The 18,205-nt window shown below is 39.8% G+C and overlaps 1 protein-coding gene across 3 annotated transcripts; it reads left to right on the plus strand.

The window, feature by feature from the left end:
* Positions 1 to 478: 478 nt before the first annotated feature.
* On the plus strand, positions 479 to 18,001 carry LOC311094397 (uncharacterized protein). Of its 3 annotated transcripts, XM_084132354.1 has the most exons (15): positions 483 to 786; positions 897 to 934; positions 1,010 to 1,066; positions 3,374 to 3,432; positions 3,569 to 3,632; positions 4,874 to 6,310; positions 7,768 to 7,854; positions 7,938 to 8,081; positions 8,772 to 8,935; positions 10,957 to 11,076; positions 12,892 to 13,006; positions 13,583 to 13,760; positions 15,436 to 15,647; positions 17,151 to 17,415; positions 17,680 to 17,999. In XM_084132354.1, exons 3-14 carry the CDS (start codon positions 1,015 to 1,017, stop codon positions 17,405 to 17,407), a joined length of 2,889 nt encoding a protein of 962 aa, XP_083988480.1. In that variant the 5' UTR covers positions 483 to 786; positions 897 to 934; positions 1,010 to 1,014; the 3' UTR covers positions 17,408 to 17,415; positions 17,680 to 17,999. The 3 variants fall into 3 exon arrangements, with proteins under 3 accessions (XP_083988479.1, XP_083988480.1, XP_083988481.1); XM_084132353.1 differs by having other exon boundaries at positions 479 to 786; positions 17,151 to 18,001; XM_084132355.1 differs by having other exon boundaries at positions 497 to 786; positions 906 to 934; positions 17,151 to 18,001.
* Positions 18,002 to 18,205: the final 204 nt, after the last annotated feature.

The following is an 18,205-nucleotide window of genomic DNA, read 5'->3' on the forward strand; positions in this document are numbered from 1 at the left end:
TCGATGGCAGTTGTTGTTACTGTTCTTTGAAGCATTTAATACAAAAAATAAAAAAGAAGAAAGAAAGAAATAGTCTTAAAAAAAGATTCGATACAATTTCGAATTCAATTTTATTTTAATTTACACGGTTTCTCTCTACATTTCCACGGACCCGTAGCCTCTTCAACCACACTTTTAAAACCCCTGAAACCAAAGACTTTATATAAAATGACTTATGAAGCCCGCTTTCTCTTTAGTGCTCCAGTTTAGCGCCATCCGTCTCTGTCTCAATCCTACGGATTCTCTTCAGTCTAGACAGTAGTGTACACTCTCCTTGCTATCCAAGTCTAATGGAAAAAAAGTAAAATTTTAGGTAGGCTACATCTGAATAGTATTTAACTAAACAAAACATTTTATAAAACACTTCTGGGCATCAGTAGTGTATTTTGGGCGTCATAAACGCTGCTGTCTAAGTAGGCAGCACGCTAGGTAAAGAGACAGTCAGAATCAGCGTTCTCTCCTCTCATTGGCTGATCTTCTCATGCTATGCTAAGTTCGGGAAATGTGCTTAACTGAGGATTAACTAACCTGTTGCCACCAACATACCCCTCGAAATAGGCGTCTTCCTATAATAGGAGTTGAACTGGTTTGTCGTGTGCACTGATTAGCGACTGTTACTGTTAGCGGGCTGTACTGGCCAGTTAACTTCAGCTAGCCTGTTAGCATCAGTGTATTATAATGGAGGACTTTAAACCAAAACACTGGAATAAACCACGACCTGGAGCTTTCCTGTGGGTTCAGTGACAGGTGTGTGTCGACCTAGTGTTGTGTTGTTCACGTGTAATGTTATTTATACTTAGCAAGGGTGTGTATTGAATCATTCTTCTGCTAAATATTAATAATTTGCCTTTATTTAGGCGGACTAGAGATGAAAGATGCCCGTTGAGATGAACAGGTAAGCTGTCAGATGTCCTGCTATTATGATTGTGTTGTTTCTGTGGTTTATTATGTGATATGTGTATGTGTCCAGGAGAGATGGCTCAGTCATCAGGAGGATCTCAGGAGGAACACACTCACACACACACAGGTGTGCCACCTTCACCTTTTAATCTCTCTTATTGCCTTTAAAACTGGCGCAGTCTGGCTAATACCAGCTTTATAGGTTGTACTTGTAACCTGCCAAATTGCCTTGAATTTCCTTTGGCTAATGTTGACTTTTGATTGTTGCATAAACTATCTGTCAAATATCACCTACAATACCGTTCAAAAGTTTGGGGTTGGTAAGATTTTTTTTAATGTTTTTGACATATGAAATAATAGGCAGGCTTTTATGGAATAGTATGATAAAGCGACATCTCAGTTTTATTCAGAGACTCAAACTGAGCAAAAAGCATGCTATTTGGTGCAGATGCGGATATTGATATGGACTAACCTTGAAAAGATTAAATTCTGATGGGACTGATCTATATAGTACCTTTAAAATTACGATTTTAAAAGTCAAGTTTATTAAGAATGAGAATCTATAAGGATATCTTGAATACTTTTGGACTTACAAGCATGACAACTTTAGAAAAGGAATATTTATGGGACTCGGACAGGAATGTTTTATGCAATTGAGTTGATAGAAAAACACAAGATATACATTTCTAGTTTCAACATTATGTGTTCTTTAGATATTCCTCTTTAAATGCAATAAGTGTCAGCTGTATGCAAAGTGACCCACATTTGGTTTTTGACCACCGAAAACGTGTCTTTACTCACTGAGCCACATTAAGATCTCCATATCTCTGGGATTGAACCATATAGGGCCTTTAAAATGAAGATACCTAAAGAAACTTTTGATAAAACCAGAATCTAAAAGGATATTAAGATATCTTTAATTTTTCTTGAGTTACAGGCGTCCAAACACGAGGCAAAAAAACACAAGAAGTGCTTTTTCCCATTTTTGAACTGTCACTGTGTGCATATAATGCAACAAAGATTGATGAAGTCAACAGATTTTACTAATAGATCTACCAATCTCTGTGTAAAAATGAAATAATGATGCCGCCATCTTTCTAAAGTAATTTTTACACCCCTGTAATTTGGCTCCAAATCTCAGGTAATTTTGATCCCTCTCTACAAAATAATGGATTACTCTGTAAATCTCAGTAAAACTCAGTAAAGTCTGTGACTTTTAATATTTTGGCTTTCATCACTATTTATATTTGTCTTTCTACCGAAAAAATATAAACAAAATAAAAAATTTGAGCATAAAATGCATATAAATAACAATATCTGCCAATAATGTCTTAGTAAGATCATATTTAAATGATCAAAGCTCTGTAGTTTTAAAACATATAATACAATATAATACAGTGATGATTGAGAGATGAACAAATAAACATTCCTCAAGAGCCTGATGATCACATTTGACACACCAGGCATTTATGGCTCATTTAGTCTGATATAGTGAGAAAACGGAGGAAAAAACAGCTCAATTTTATTCAGAGGCTCAAACTGAGCAAAAATATGCAATTGTGCAGATGCTGTTTTATTTTTATTTTTTTGAATAGACAAAAAGTAAGATGAAATTCTGATGCTTGTAATGGAAATCAATGAGATCTTAAAATGCCTTTAAGGTTCAGTTGTCACTCTGTATGCCTATAATAAGATGATCTTGAAATGCTTAGTTTTATGATCAAATCTCTCTAGTTTTAAAACAATGCAATGCAATACAGTGATGATTGAGAGATGAACAAATAACAATTTTTAAGTTATACTTGAAGGCCTTGTACATGCTAAAAGTATGAGCTATCGGATAGATGACGAGGCTTGTGGAAGGGTTTTCTGCAAAGTTTGGATCATGTTGAACATTCAGTATCAACATGATAAATGGATCAACATGGTCATTGATGCTGGTACAGTTTTAAGGGTTAAGCTCACCAAAGCTGCATTTATCTGATCAAAAATACCGTAAAACTACAATTTATTAGCCTACCATTTTAAAACATCTGTTTTCTATGTGAATATAGTAAAGTGTAATTTATTCCTGTGATAAAAGCTGAATTTTCAGCATCATTACTCCAGTCTTCAGTGTCACATGATCCTTCAGAAATCAGTATAATATGATGATTTGATGATTTCGAATCATTATGAAAGAACACAAATGGAGGTAGTGAAGAAATACAATATTGAACGAGAAGGACACTTCTTTCTTTTTGCTGCTTTTCATGTAGGGAGATTCTGATCAAAAGATTAAAAGTTCAGATCATTCAGTCCAGTACTGAGTGTTGAAACCTTTGACCAGTGATGTCAGTTTATATTAAATGATCAAACCGGATCAGTAGAAGCCAATCAGTACCATTGAAGTCTCAACATTTGCTTGTTTTCTAACTTTCCTGATCCCAAACAGACAAAACGGACAGTTGTGCTGCTGACAGTCCTGAACACCAGCGTTCGGATCATGGACAGGTCAGACCCAACGCCTCTCAAACACACCTGTGTATTACATCATTCACAGCATAAATCTCTCTCGAGTTATAAACCAGCAGACAAGGCGTCCTCACTCGTGTGTTATTGATAATCATATCTTTGTGTGTTTTTACAGAGCAGGCCAAGTGACCTTTCAGAGCTACTTCCAGAGGAATACATATCAAATGACAAATTTGATGGTAAGTGAGATGGTAAGCCTTCTTGCACATTCAGGAAATACAAATAGATTACAGAAGTAAATATCATTTGAATGCAGAGGTCCTGACTCATTATTACTCATTATTACTCAATAGAGTGCATTAGCCCCCGCCCAACTTAAGCAGTTTTTCCATTCATTTCTCCCATAGGGATTTAAAAACAAAAAGAAGTCTTAGTTAAAGCGTTATAAGCCATGAACCAAACCAACCAGCTACGAGGATAATTTTGATTTGAAAGCAAAAAAGTATTTGAAAATCAGACAAAAATACAAAGGTACAAGACTGATCTTAAAGGGATAGTTCACCCAAAAATGAAAGTTCTGTCAGTAATTACTCTCCCTCATGTTGTTCAACCCCGTAAGACCTTCGTTCGTCTTCGGAACACAATTTAAGATATTTGTGATGAAATCTGAGAGCTGTCTCACTCCTCCATAGGCTGCTAGGCAATTTCATTCTGCCGGCCCAGAAAAGTTAGTAAAGACATTGTTAAAATAGTCCAAGTGACTACAGTGGCTCAACCTAAAGTTTATCAAATGACGAGAATACTTTTTGTAACCTTTTGTAGGATCCAGTCCTTGATTCTGATTGGTCAATAGCTGTGTTTTATTCACAATAAAATGGTAAAACACACCCAACGGTTCTATGTATCACTACACAACACCCCTAGCAACCACTCTTAGCAACGTAAACACGTGTGTTATCATTGATATTGTTCATTGAAGCTTATAGAGTATTGTGAGAGATCAAGTGAGCGAGTGTACCTGCATTTACAGTAGATATAGCATTTCCTTCTGTTTGAATGTCCGCTGCGATATCTTGAACTTTTAACAGGTTTAAGGAGTTTTCTGTGCCCTGACATGCTAGTCATTGCAGTTTTCTTCTCCGTGTTCACAAGAAGTTGCAGTCCTTTCAATATAAAAGTCTTCTCTACTGACAGACTCACTCATAAAGACAGTCTTTGCCGCCACCTAATGGTGAAATAATGTTCTTCTGTTGCTGTTCACGGTCAGGGACTATTTTTTCCAGCGGAAGGAAGGCTTATAGTGATTTTACCTCATAAAAGTTGCATTGATACATATTTTTTGGCTTTAATATTTGTGTTGTGTGGTAATACAGTACTCCGCTTCGCGTCGTGCCTAACTTCAGCCGTGACTTATTCACGACACAGCACTAGCCTCTCGTACCTTATTGTTAACTTATTGTGCCTCTCTCTGTCCCCCCAGCTTCCTGGTACCAGGGTCCGTTCACCAGATCCCTCCAGAGGGCAGAGGCTCTGTTTCGCACCCGATTAAACCCCAGCCTGAAGTGGCTCATGGGGCAGAAGAGCAGAGACGGCAGCTGGGACTCGGAGAGCGAGAGCTGTTCCTCCAGGAGTGTCCAGCGTTTGGGTCAGGCGTTACAGAGCCTCGGCTCTCAGTGCCTCACGCTCCACGACCCGGCGTCAGGAGCCCGTCCCTTCGGCTGCGTCACAAACCTCTCAGTCTCCTCGTCCCCTGAGGAGTTTCTCCATCACCCTCAGGCTTCAGCCTTCACCCAGCATTACTGCCAGCTTCAGCACCTGATGGAGCAGAGAGCCCAGCTGCTGTTCCTCAGCGAATACGCCCAGAGAACACACCTCGCCTCTTGTTTTGTAACTCAACTAGGCTCGGTTTTAGAGCGGACTCGTCTCCTGTTAGCCGACAGAGAGCAACCGAACTCCACATGGAGCCTCAGCCTTAAAGCTTTATGTCTGGAACTGCAGGTTCACGTAAACCATTGGGACCTCCTCAGGACTAAAGCTCGAACTGATCACAGTCTCCGGCGTGTGCTTTTCACCCGAGTCGAAACGCTCGCGTCAATGCGGCGAACGCTAAATCTGTTAGGCTCACAGGCGGTGTGTTTAATGGAGCAGTGCATTCACACGGCTCTCCGCGCTCTAGCCGAAGCGCAGCCGGATCGCGTGCCTCGAGACGCTCTAGTGGACCTGCTGTGTGCCGTCGAGCTCTTCAACCAGATCCTTCAGGACAAGAGGAGCTCAGGGCTCGACTTCGGCTCAGACTGGCTTCGAAACGTCAGACCGTTCCCCGTCGAGCGGCTAATGATGGTTCTGGCCCGGAGTCAAGCGAAGAAAGCCGCCGAGCAACTTTACACATGGTCTTCCCAGCAGAGTAACCTCCTGCATATCGCAAACAACCCTCGAGTTGTATCCTCACCCGCGATAAACACACACGTCGAAGCTGCTGTTGACGAGGCGTCCCGAAAACCCGTTCACAGCCGCTGGTCCTCGAATCTTCCCTTCGCTTCCTTCATCTCTCGAGACCGAGAGTGTCTGGATACTCTCTTTCAAGTCCTAGTGACTTCCACCAATCTCTTGGCTCCGCATATTCCCAGGAAACCTGCGTTGGATCTGGAGGACTCGATGGTGATCTGTCGACGGGCCAGTGAAGGAGAGGAGAGGCATCTGAACCGGCCCAGAATGCCCTGCAGGACGGTCGGTGTGGATCTGGGGCAGATGAAGCTCTTCTCTCACTATAAGGAGCTGCTGTGGAGGGAGTTCGGGGAGGCAGTCGCACGACACTTTCGTTATCAGTCGTGCAACAGCGCTCTGGGAAGCCTCAACCTGTGGAACGATGAGGCGCTGGTGCTTTTGGCCTCGTGGCTCAGGCATTCGTGTGTGGAAGGTACTGATCGGGTTGCATGTGTGTCAATCAAATGTGTGTAATGTGTTTTGAGAAGATATGAAATGCTAATGGTTGAATCTTTTGCAAAGATATTGGCTGGGTCATATTTCACATCAAAATCGGTTACACTTTATTTGGTAACACTTTTTTACAGTGTCCTTGTTACATGTACTTACCGTAGTAAGTAAATTGTGCATAATTACATGCAATTAACCCTCAACCAAATCCTAATCCTACCCTAACCCTACAGTAAGTACATGTAATTAATTAATATCACTCAGTACTTATATAATTACACTGTAACAATGACACCTTAAAATAAAATGTTACCAAATAAAGTGTACCCTTTACAGTCTAATTAAACATTTAACTACTGTATATAATTATATAATATATATAATTTTTTTGATTTTTTTTACTAGTGTGTGCAGGACACTCTAGTTCATTTATGTAAGTGAGGAGAGCAAAATAAAGTAAACTGTGACATATTATACCCAAAGATTCTTCATTCAGTGGCTACCAGTGAAATGAAAAAAAAATTGGACCAAAAATGATTCGGACACTTTGAGCTGATCATGTTTTGCTGAAGTGTGTTTTCTTTAATAACTAATGCTCTTTTTACACACAGACTGAACACAATGAAGCATTGCTTGGTGATTGGTTGAGCTAAACTGGTATTATCTAATTGTGTAGTTAAATTTAACAGCTGACAGATATTCAACATAACTCATGTGTGAGACAGTCTAACAGAAGAAACCAGTCAAATATCAGCTGATCTGAGAACTCTGAGTTCTGCTCATATTTTATCACCATTTTCTAAACTATAGCGAATAAACTGTGATAATGTGAGAAATGTTCAAGGTGTCTGAATAAATGTTGGTTTGACTGTATTTATAATTACTTTATTTAAATTTATTTGCCTTAAATGAATGACATTTGGGAAAATTTGCTTAATGTTCCTAAAAATTATGTCTAATGAAAAATCTACATTCTCATTGACTTAATCTTCTTTACGCAAAATATTATTTGTTTCATTTTGGTGTGAAATATGGACATAATTTGACAGTTTTTATGTGATTCTCTCAAAATTCAAATAATATTCAAATACATTTAATTTCATGTCGTTTTCGCAGGGATCCACTGATTTAGAAATTTTTTGCTGTTTGTTTTGTTATGGCCAATAACAGATTACTTTATTGTGTTGTTTCAAATAACAGCCGTGTTCACAATAAATCTAGAACTGAACATGCTTCAAGTGAAATTGGCCATTAAAATATTTTAACATACAGCAGAAAATATGCACAACTGTTCTGAGACCTGCCATAGGAAGTATTAACTGATACTAATATAGTGACTGATACTGTATATTGTGCTCAAGTATTGAGCACCTTTTCTGCAAGTTGTTTTCAAGGTTTATTTTACATCTTTTTCATTCCTTTGCTTTTGTGTCTTTCTAGACCTTGTTCCAGAAGAATGTAAAGAAAGTTTGAGCAATTTCTGCTCTCATGTTTTGTCGACTGCCGCCTTCACACGGTGGGATGAGAGTGAGTAGTGTTTATCTTCACATTATGACCCTCAGATGAGTCTTCAGAGGTGAGAGTGGTGTTGTTGTGTGGTTGTGTTGCAGTGATGTGTTTGTCGCTGGGCTCGGGACTGAAAGAGAAGTGTGTTCCTGCAGTAACGCATGACAGATGTGCGGTGAGAACGGCCACTATGGATCTGATCCTCCAGCTCTTCCCTCCTCTACACACCGTCCTGAAGCTCCTGCCCGGTAACTTCACACACACTCTCCTGTCATCTTCAGTCTGATCAATGTCTAGACTAGGGTTGTAATAATATAAATATGATCAAATTAAATTAAAATTAGTGCTGGGCAACGATTAATTGCATCCAAAATAAAAGTTTGTGTTTACATAATATATGTGTGTGTACTGTGTATAATTATTTTTTATACATAAATACACACACACATGCATATTTAAGACATTTTGCATATATAAAATGTGTATATATTTATACATAATTTATATTACATACAAATATAAATATTTTATATTTAAATAACACATTTTTCTTAAATATATACATGCATTGTATATAAATGCATGTATTTATATATACAAAATAATTACACACAGTACACACACATATTATATAAACACAAACTTTTATTTTGGACGCGATTAATCGTTGCCCAGCACTAATTAAAACATATTTTGATTATTTAACGATCGTTAGTAAAATAAATACCAAAGAAACAAATTACAAGCAATAATACAAATAAAATAGATAGCAAAAAAATTGCGTATTGTGAAAATAATTTCCTATATTTTTATATATTATGATTTTAATATTGCTTCTGTAACGAAGTACCAGTATTGTTTCTGTCCCTAGTTTGGCCAGTGTTGAGGGTGCATGAGATCCCCTGAGCTCATCCCGTTGGCACTGATGTGTTCCCCAGGTGAGCGTGGATCCAGGAGTCTTCGGGAGACTCATCTGGGGCTGTTGTGTCGGTCAGTCGTCACTGTCCAGGCCTCGACGGTCTGGGTCATGAGTAAAGCCTACCAGTTTCTGGCCTCCTGGTCCCTTGATAAGTTCCTGCTGGTCACACAAGGAGATCTCAAGGTAAATGAAACACTCACCTCCATGCATTTATATCCATCTTTTTCTGCTAAAGGATATATGTTTTAATCTATCATAGGTGTGTGAATTAAATAGACACAGATTCTTATTAAAGCTATTGAAGTTATTCAGTCTAGAGCAGTGAGTGATTTTCTCTGTCTTTAGTTGTTTGATTAACATTAACGACAGACGGCAGCAGGTTTAATAGGCTGCTGTCACTTTAAGAGCGAATGCACTGATCTAATATGCTGACACGCAAACGAACTGTTTCCATTCACTTAAAGGGTTAGTTCACCCAAAAATTTCTGTCACTAATTAATCGCCCTCATGTCGTTCCAAACCCGTAAGACCTCTGTTCGTCTTCAAACCACAGATTAAGATATTTTTGATGAAATGTGAGAGGTTTCTGAACCCACATAAGCAGCGAAGTCATTGCAACTTTCAAGGCCCAGAAAGGTAGTAAAGACATTGTTAAAATAGTCCATGTGTCTTTCAGCTGAGTATTAAATATACAACTGTATAGTTTGCTGAATTGCGGGAAGGGCTGTATTACCGTAATGGTTTGCATTATTTAGTAATTTATTGTGTTGCTTCCCAATTGATGTTTTTTCTTTTTTCGTGTAATGTTTGCTGCTTTTATTCATTAGTTGATTGTATTTGATTTGTAGGATTTTGGGTACCAAAATTGCTGTAATAAAAACCTAAAAAAAGTAAAAATAAATAAATAGTCCATGTGACTACAGTGGTTTAAATGTAAATGTGGTAAAAAAAAAAACCAAAAATAAAAAAAATTTCAGAAGAGAAGAGAAGAAATTGTTGAATAAAGTCGTTATTTATGTTTTTTTGCACACAAAAAGTATTCTTGTCGCTTCATAACATTAAGGTTGAACCACTGTAGTCACATGGACTATTTTAACGATGTCTTTACTAACTTTCTGGGCCTTGAAAGTTGCAATGACTTTCTGAGAGGTTCAGAAACCTCTTGCATTTCATCAAAAATATCTTAATTTGTGTTCAGAAGATGAACGAAGGTCTTGTTGGGTTGGAACGACATGAGGGTGAGTAATTACTGACAGAAACTTCATTTTTGGGTGAACTAATCCTATAAGATATTATTGACTGTGTTTAAGTAAACCTCGTGTGTATTTGACAGTTATAGCAATAAGAAGACGTGATGAAGTGTGTGCATGCTTTCAGTGTCCGGCTCAGAAAGCTTAAGTCAGAATAGCGGGTGAATAAAAAGTTCAACTGGCAAGACTTTAAATGCGTGCAAATAAAAAAACGTCCTGATGGAGAAGAGCTGCAGTCACGTGAGCCTAGCTACCGATCATTTAAGTTTCTTTACTCGTCTTTACTCTGATCATTTAGTTTCTTTACTTTTAATGAAGATGATTGTGTGTTAAGCGTCAGCGTCTATCCCTATTCGGACTGGACTAGTTTAACATGTTAAATGTGGGGCAAAGTCATTATTACCAGCGCTTCTCTGTGATTTTAGTGCCGTCTGAATGTGCATCTCTGTAATCATGATGGACAATGTCAGTAAAGATTACAGTGACTTTTCCCGTGCGAATAGACCCGCTGTAAATATGTACGTAAATATTTTGTCATTTCCTGTTTAAAAGTAGTTTTCCGTGGTTTTTCAAGTATGGAGACGCTTGAAAAAGCATTCAGTTTACATGTGGTTTCAACATGCATTTACACTTGTCCAGTTTCGTCTGCAATGTGGCCCAGACCTCCTCCTGAAGTGGTTTGAGCGATCGGATTCAAATACGTCCCGAATGCGTTTCGGAGGGCATTTACACCTGGTCTTTTCTCGATCTGATAGCTATCCCATCACAGAAACGCATGAAGTGGCCAGGTGTAAACAGCCCCTAAATATGCTATGAATGTGAATGTACAGTGTGTTTGGTCACAATTCTATAATCCCTCTTCAAAGGCAGATCGTGGAGACATTTTCATCGTTCACAATCTATATCATCATCTCACACACCCCTAATGTAGCATGTGTTTGTGTCTGTGGTCAGGATCTGAAGGACTCGGTGGAGAGCCTGGTCCAGCTCGCTGGAGCCGTCGGCAGAGACTCAGATCAGCGTCTGATAGTTCAGCACACAGCCTCGCTCTCTCAGGCTCTCACACATCTACAGGTGAGGAAGTACAGCATCGTTACACACTTCCTGCATAAAGGCCTGTGCACACCGGGGCGATTATCGCGCGCGCTTTTCGCCAACATTTAACGTCTCGTGACTAAACAAAGGGCGCCAATGTGAGTATGCACACCGACGCACAAAACGCCAGGTGTAAAAGCGTAATTTTTTTAAAAACTCCTTGGGTTCGTTTTTTTTTGTTTGACGCGCAGTGTTAAAAACTGGTCGACCAATGAGATTAGCGCTTTTGTTCACGTGCCTGGAGCTGCTGAAGTTCTTGGTTTCTGGAAGTTCCTGAAAGTTCCTTGGTTCTTGGAACCTTGGTTCTCAATCTTGGTTCCTGGAAGTTCCTGGAAGTTCCTGAAGTTTTTAGTTCTTGGCATAGACATAATAAATATTATGTCTATGGTACTTGGTGGAGCTCAAGCACAAAACGATCTTGTCGAGCACACATTGATAAAAGACGACGACGAAGAGGAAGATGCAACGAGGCGAGATGAATGTAGAGCTGCTGGTGTCTTTGAACTTCAAGAACTTCATGACAAACGCCACAGCGACTACAAAAACCTTGAGAAGAGGGAGTTGTTATGGAGAGGAGTCGCAGATCAAATAGGATTTAGAGAGTGAAGCATCACTCGGCGCATCGCCAGTGAAAATCGCTTGGGTGTGAACACAAGGACGTGCCGAAAAACATCTCGAAAAATGACAATTCTCACATATTTCCAAACTTGTATGACTTTCTTTCCTCTTTGGAACATAAAAGAAGATTTTTTTTTGTCCATACAATGAAAGTCATTGGTTAATAAAATTGTTTAGTTACCGTCATTTCTCAAAATATCTTTATATCTATGTTTCACAGAAGAAAGAAATCATGCAGGTTTGGAAAGATGTGATAAAGTGATGATAGAAATGTAATTTTTGTATGAACGATCCATTGGTATGATGACAAATTGAAACATGTAGGACTGGTTTCACAGACAAGGCTTAGATTAAGTCAGGATTAGGCCTTAGTTCAATTAGGACATTTAGGAAGCTTTTATAAACATAATGTCTTAGAGAAAAACATCACTGGTGTGTATCTTGAGACAGAACAATGGCAATGACATTTAAGATATATCAGAGCAAGTTGATTCCAGTTAAAACAGCTCGAACATACATTTTAGTCTGGGATTATTTTAAGGCTTCTCCACGAAATTGGGGGTAAATTGCACTACCATTCAAAAGTTTGAAGTCAGTAAGATGTTTTTTTTTTTTCAGCAAGGATTCATTAATTTGATCGAAAGAGACAGTAAAGTAATTTACATTTGCACAAAAAAAATCTATTTTAAATAAATGCTGTTAAACTTTCTATTCATCAGAGAATCCTGGAAAAAAATTATCACAGTTTCCACAAAAATATGAAGCAGCAAAAACTGTTTTCAACATTGATAATAATCATAAATGTTTCTTGAGCATCAAATCATCATATTAGAGTGATTTCTGAAGGATCATGTGACACTGAAGACTGGAGTAATGATGCTGAAAATTCAGCTTCGATCACAGGAATAAATTACACTTTACTAGATATTCACATAGAGAACAGTGGTTTTAAATTCTAATAATATTTCACTGTTTATACAGTATTTTTGATCAAATAAATGTAGCCTTGGTGAGCAGAAGATTTTAATTTTAATCAAATCTTACCAACCCCACACTTTTGAGTCATACCGGTCAAAAATATTAGAAATGAACATTTGTAAGGTAACAACAGGGAAAATGATAAACGCATTTTAACATAAATCTGTGCTTTCTGACTCAGTTCGTCTCGTATTGCAGGATTTCTCTGATCTCGTCCTGAGGACCTTTTCTATGGACTGTAAGAAAATGTCTGTGGAGATCTTCGAGCAAACCATGCCGTCAGCAAAACACTGGAGGATCAGTCACAGAACGGGTACAGACGCATGAGTGAACAGGGGCTTTCGCACCGGATGGTTCTAGGAACTTAGTTACAGGAACGAGCCTCCAGGATGGTTCCCCGAGAACTAATGATTCCCATAGGAAGGTTTTCCTGGTTGCGTTCGCACCGCCAGTAGGAGCTCTGAAGTGACGTAAGACACGCTTGTCGTTCTGACTTTTATTTTGACGGCGCTGAGAACGCCAGAGTCTGAGCTCACAGTAAATATATAGGTTCTGAAATAATCTGTGTTCACAGCCTTTTTAAAATGGCGGGTGCCGGTGTTTCAGTGCGTTCGGCCAATCAGCGAACACTGACGTCACTGTAGTTCCTATAGCGCTGGTTTAGACCGAATCTGAAGTACGAGTAAATTAGTTACTCCAAAAGAGTTCCTAGAGCTGACATCGTTCCTAGATCCTGCAGTGCGAACACGCCGACATCCGGGAACTTCAGCCAACAGTTCTAGGAACTATGAAGAGGTTCCTCCGGTGCGAAAGCCCCTCATGCCAGTCCTCAGTGTATTGTGTCTGTGCTCGTGAAGCTTTAAATCCTCCTGTGTGTGGATGTCTTCAGAGTTTCCCAGCAGGCCGAGTGAGTACGCAGCGTGTGCGGCTCAGAGCGTGATCGGCCAGGTGATGGAGAGCATTCAGACCCTCCCCGATGAAGCTCGTGTTCCTGCTCTCGCCGAGGCCATGACTGCCTTCATGGAGGCCTGGATGGAGCACATACTCAAGCAGAAGATCAAGTTCAGGTGGGTGGACACACTGCCAAAAAAAGATACACTTCATTTTGATGGTCCAACTACAAGTAACTACAGGTCAACTCACTCTCAATAGAGTATTAGTAGACTGAGAGGTTAGGGTTGGAGTAAGTCGACATGTACACTGCGGTTCAGACCTTTGGGGTCGGTAAGATTTATAATGTTTTTAAAAGAAGTCTCTTCTGCTCACCAAGGCTGCATTTATTTGATTAAAAATACAGAAAAAACAGTATTGAAATATTATTACAATGTAAATCAGCTGTTTTCTAAGTGATTATATAGTAAAATACAATTTATTCCTGTGATCAAAGCTGAATGTTCAGCATCATTACTCCAGTCTTCAGTGTCACATGATCCTTCAGAAATCACTCTAATATGATGATTTGATGCTCAAGAAACATTTATGATTATTATTAATGTTGAAAACAGTTGTGTAATTTATTTATTTTTTTCAGGATTCTTTGATGAATAGAAAGTTCAAAAGAACAGCATTTAACTTTCTATTCATCAAATAATCCTGAAAAAAAAAATTGTACACAACTGTTTTCAACATTAATAATAATAATCATAAATGTTTCTTGATCATCAAATCATCATATTAGAATGATTTCTGAAGGATCATGTGACACTGAAGATTTTTTAAAGGTCCCGTTCTTCGTGATCCCATGTTTCAAACTTTAGTTAGTGTGTAATGTTGTTGTTAGGGTATAAATAATATCTGTAAAATTATAAAGCTCAAAGTTCAATGCCAAGCGAGATATTTTATTTAACAGAAGTCGCCTACATTGAACGGCCCGTTTGGACCACATCCCTCTACTTCCTTCTTTAATGACGTCAGTAGAACGTCACTAGTTTTTTGACTAACCTCCGCCCACAGGAATGCTCCCTCAACTCTGCCGAAATTCGTTTATGTGCTTGCGCACTTCTTATAACTTACTGTGTTTACTCAGCTCTTACAGTGATTTTCTGAAGTAAAACTGACGCTTCATCTTTTGTGTGATGTACAATAAACTTTATTAAACTCATCAGTATATGTTTGATCATCATTCAGACAGCAGACTTGTAGGCTATTAATAAATAATGGATACATACAAGCAGATGACAAATACGTTATAATAACCGTAATTAAACTACTAAACTATACCTGTTTCATCTCTATACAGCACTCTGACTCTGTAGGCATTATTGTCCGACTCGAAATGAACACCGTTACTGAGAGTTTCTGATATTATCATCATTCCGTGAGATGAAATTGTCCTGAGAGACTGAGCGCGAGCTCGTGAGGCTCCGCCCCCTGGGTCATCCAGCAGCAGCTCATTTGCATTTAAAGGGCACACACTAAAACAGCGCGTTTTTCTGAGCCCCCAAAAATGACAATTTAAACATGCTGTAAAAAATGATCTGTTGGGTATTTTGAGCTGAAACTTCACATACACACTCTGGGGACATCAGAGACTTATTTTACATCTTGTGAAAAGGGGCATAATACGGGACCTTTAATAAAATAAATGCAGCATTTGTGAGCAGAAGTGACGACTTTATAAACATAAAACATCTTACCGATCCCAAAGCTTTGACTGTCAGCATGTGTTTGTGTGTGTGGTGGAGTAATGGACTGGACGCTAGCGCTTCACTGTGTGTTTACGTGATCTGATCCTTCACACAGCATTCAGGGAGCGCTGCAGCTGAAGCAGGACTTCGACTCGATCCGAGACCTCGTTCGCTCAGAGGAGTACCGTCTCTCGGAGGAGCTGCTCCAGAAGCTGCTGTCCCTGCGTGTGTTTCATCAGGTGGATAATGCGATCGTGTGCCTGCTTCAGCAACCAGTGGCCAAACCCTACCTGCCCTCCCGCAGCTGGGAGCCCTTCAGACACTGCTGTGAGTTCACTCACACAATCATCACTCAACACAGAATTAAACGGGTGGTTGATTATGATTTCACTTTTCTAACTTTAGTTAGTGTGTAATGTTGCTATTTGAGCATACACAACATCTGCTAAGTTACAACACTCAAAGTTTAAAGCAAAGGGAGATATTTTATACAGAAATCACTTTTTAAGGACTAAAACAAACGGCTGGTAGAGACTACATGAGCTTCCTCCCAAGTTAGTGACATAAAAAATTTACATAAACCCGCCCCCGGGAACGCGATTCATAGCTTATCATGACAGAATATGCTAATCAATGACTAGAAGACAGTGAACTCCACATCGGCAACATAAATTCATCAACTAACCATTCAGAAATGTCCTGTTGCTTCTACATGTTGTCACTTCTTCTTGAGTCTCTCCATCTTTCTGACTCCGGTTTGAACATAAAAGGCTAAACGTTTTTGAAATTTTCAGTGTTTGTCTGTGTGAGGTAATCGGAGCTGCTAACACACGCGCGCACACACACACACACACACACAAGCTCTTGAAGCTCCACCCTCTGTGCCGGGAGCAGCAGCTCATTTGCATTTAAAGGGACACACAAAACGGTGCATTTTTGCTCACCCTCAAAAAGTGACAACTTTAACATGCTATATAAAAATATCTGTGGGGTATTTTGAGCTAAAACTTCACACACACATCAGAGACTTATTTTACGTCTTCTAAAAAGGGCATTATACCACCCCTTTAACATTCATCATTCACTCACCCTCCTGTCATTCCTAACCATGTGAGTTTGGTTCATCTTTCATCTTTGAAACCAAATCAGTCTATTTTTAATGAAACTTGAGCAGTCTCTCCTTTGAAAGTCCAGGGGTCTCATTTATAAAACCGTGCGAACGCCAGAACCTGCGTAAAATTCCCTTTATAATCCCAGTCAGTGGAAGATTGTGGCACATGCGTCTCCTCCCAGAAATGGCCATATATGAAGCTTTCAATGCCTCGTTTTACTATGCATATCCTCATCTGCATATCATTTGCATATACATATTCATCCACGTGATACCACATTTAGCGGTACAAGACATTAGGAAAATAAGAGATACGGATGTGCTTCACATTACATTGATAAAAATAATTTAGTATCTTTGCCTTGTTTTTGAATAAATAAATCAAATAGTATAAAATACATTTCAAAAAAAGTTTTTCTCAATCTTTTCCAATGGCCAAATAGTATTTTTTATTGCTTTATATTTTTAATGGAAACAGATCGGCCTTATTGTGCATTATTGATCATTATTTGCACAAAAATATTTTCTCAGACCATTAATTCTGTTATTATCATGCGCTAAGCAAACATTAAAACACAGCATGCCACAGAAAAGGAGTGTTCAAAAGCACTACAAATATTTATTTATTAGATTGTTTTATATTAGAAATATATATTATTTTTCAGAATTGTCATTTCTGGGTGAACTAACCCTTTAACCCCGTGTGCCGTGTCCCCCAGGCCCGAGCAGCGCTCAGGTGATGGATCAGGCGGCGGGAGGTCTCCATAATCTGGAGAGCATGGATGTGCAGGCGGCGTGGCACCAGGCCCTGACCCGAGCCGAGAGCTCGCTGACCCCAGACCTGCTGACCCCCCCGCCCGAGTCTTGCGAGCCCTACCTGGCCTCGGCGCAGCAGGAGTGGCTGGACCTGCGGATACACACCGGCTCCCGCTGGAGGCTCCCGGGCCTGCAGTGCTTCACCAGATCTGAGCCCTAGACAGAGACACTGAGAGCGTGAGGGGGTCCTGGACTGAGAGCGTGAGGGGGTCCTGGACTGAGAGCGTGAGGGGGTCCTGGACTGAGAGCGTGAGGGGGTCCTGGACTGAGAGCGTGAGGGGGTCCTGGACTGAGGGCGTGAGGGGGTCCTGGACTGAGGGCGTGAGGGGGTCCTGGACTGAGGGCGTGAGGGGGTCCTGGACTGAGGGCGTGAGGGGGTCCTGGACTGAGGGCGTGAGGGGGTCCTGGACTGAGGGCGTGAGGGGGTCCTGGACTGAGAGCGTGAGGGGGTCCTGGACTGAGCTCACACGTGGAGCGCTCGTGTTTACTGTGGAAAACTCAGAGAAACAATGTTACTGTTCATGCCTTTCTGAATAAAACATATTTCACATATATTCATTTTTATTTTATTTTATATTTTGTCCATTGCCAAAGTACCGAAATACTGAATAATTTTAATTGTAATATTTAAGATTTTACTGATTTTTTATTTTATTTATTTTTTACACATTGTTAGGGGTGTAACGATACCCTATGTAATGTCATGATTTGATGCATATCACAATACTGAACTCACGATACGGCATTATTGCGATACTTCAAGACATGATAGAACAGGGGTGCCCAACCCTGCTCCTGCCGATCGACTGTCCTGCACAGTTTATTTCCAACCTGAAGCAACCAATTAAGGTCTTAAGGATCACTTGAAAATTAAAAGCAGGTGTGTTTGATTAGGGTTGGAGTTGAACTGTGCAGTCGATCGGCAGGAGCAGGGTTGGGCACCCCTGTGACAGAAGAT

Source organism: Abramis brama (genome assembly GCF_963993115.1).
Source record: "Abramis brama genome assembly, chromosome: 13".
NCBI classification, from domain to species: Eukaryota; Metazoa; Chordata; class Actinopteri; order Cypriniformes; family Leuciscidae; genus Abramis; species Abramis brama.

What these genes read in the sequence shown, in the direction of transcription:
- LOC311094397 (XM_084132353.1), top strand. Translation starts at nt 1,015, where the DNA reads ATGGCTCAGTCATCAGGAGGATCTCAGGAGGAACACACTCACACACAC. An exon ending in CAGGCATTCGTGTGTGGAAG is followed by an intron (nt 6,311 to 7,767) that starts GTACTGATCGGG and finishes GTGTCTTTCTAG; the next exon opens with ACCTTGTTCCAGAAGAATGT. An exon ending in CGTCCTGAAGCTCCTGCCCG is followed by an intron (nt 8,082 to 8,771) that starts GTAACTTCACAC and finishes TGTGTTCCCCAG; the next exon opens with GTGAGCGTGGATCCAGGAGT.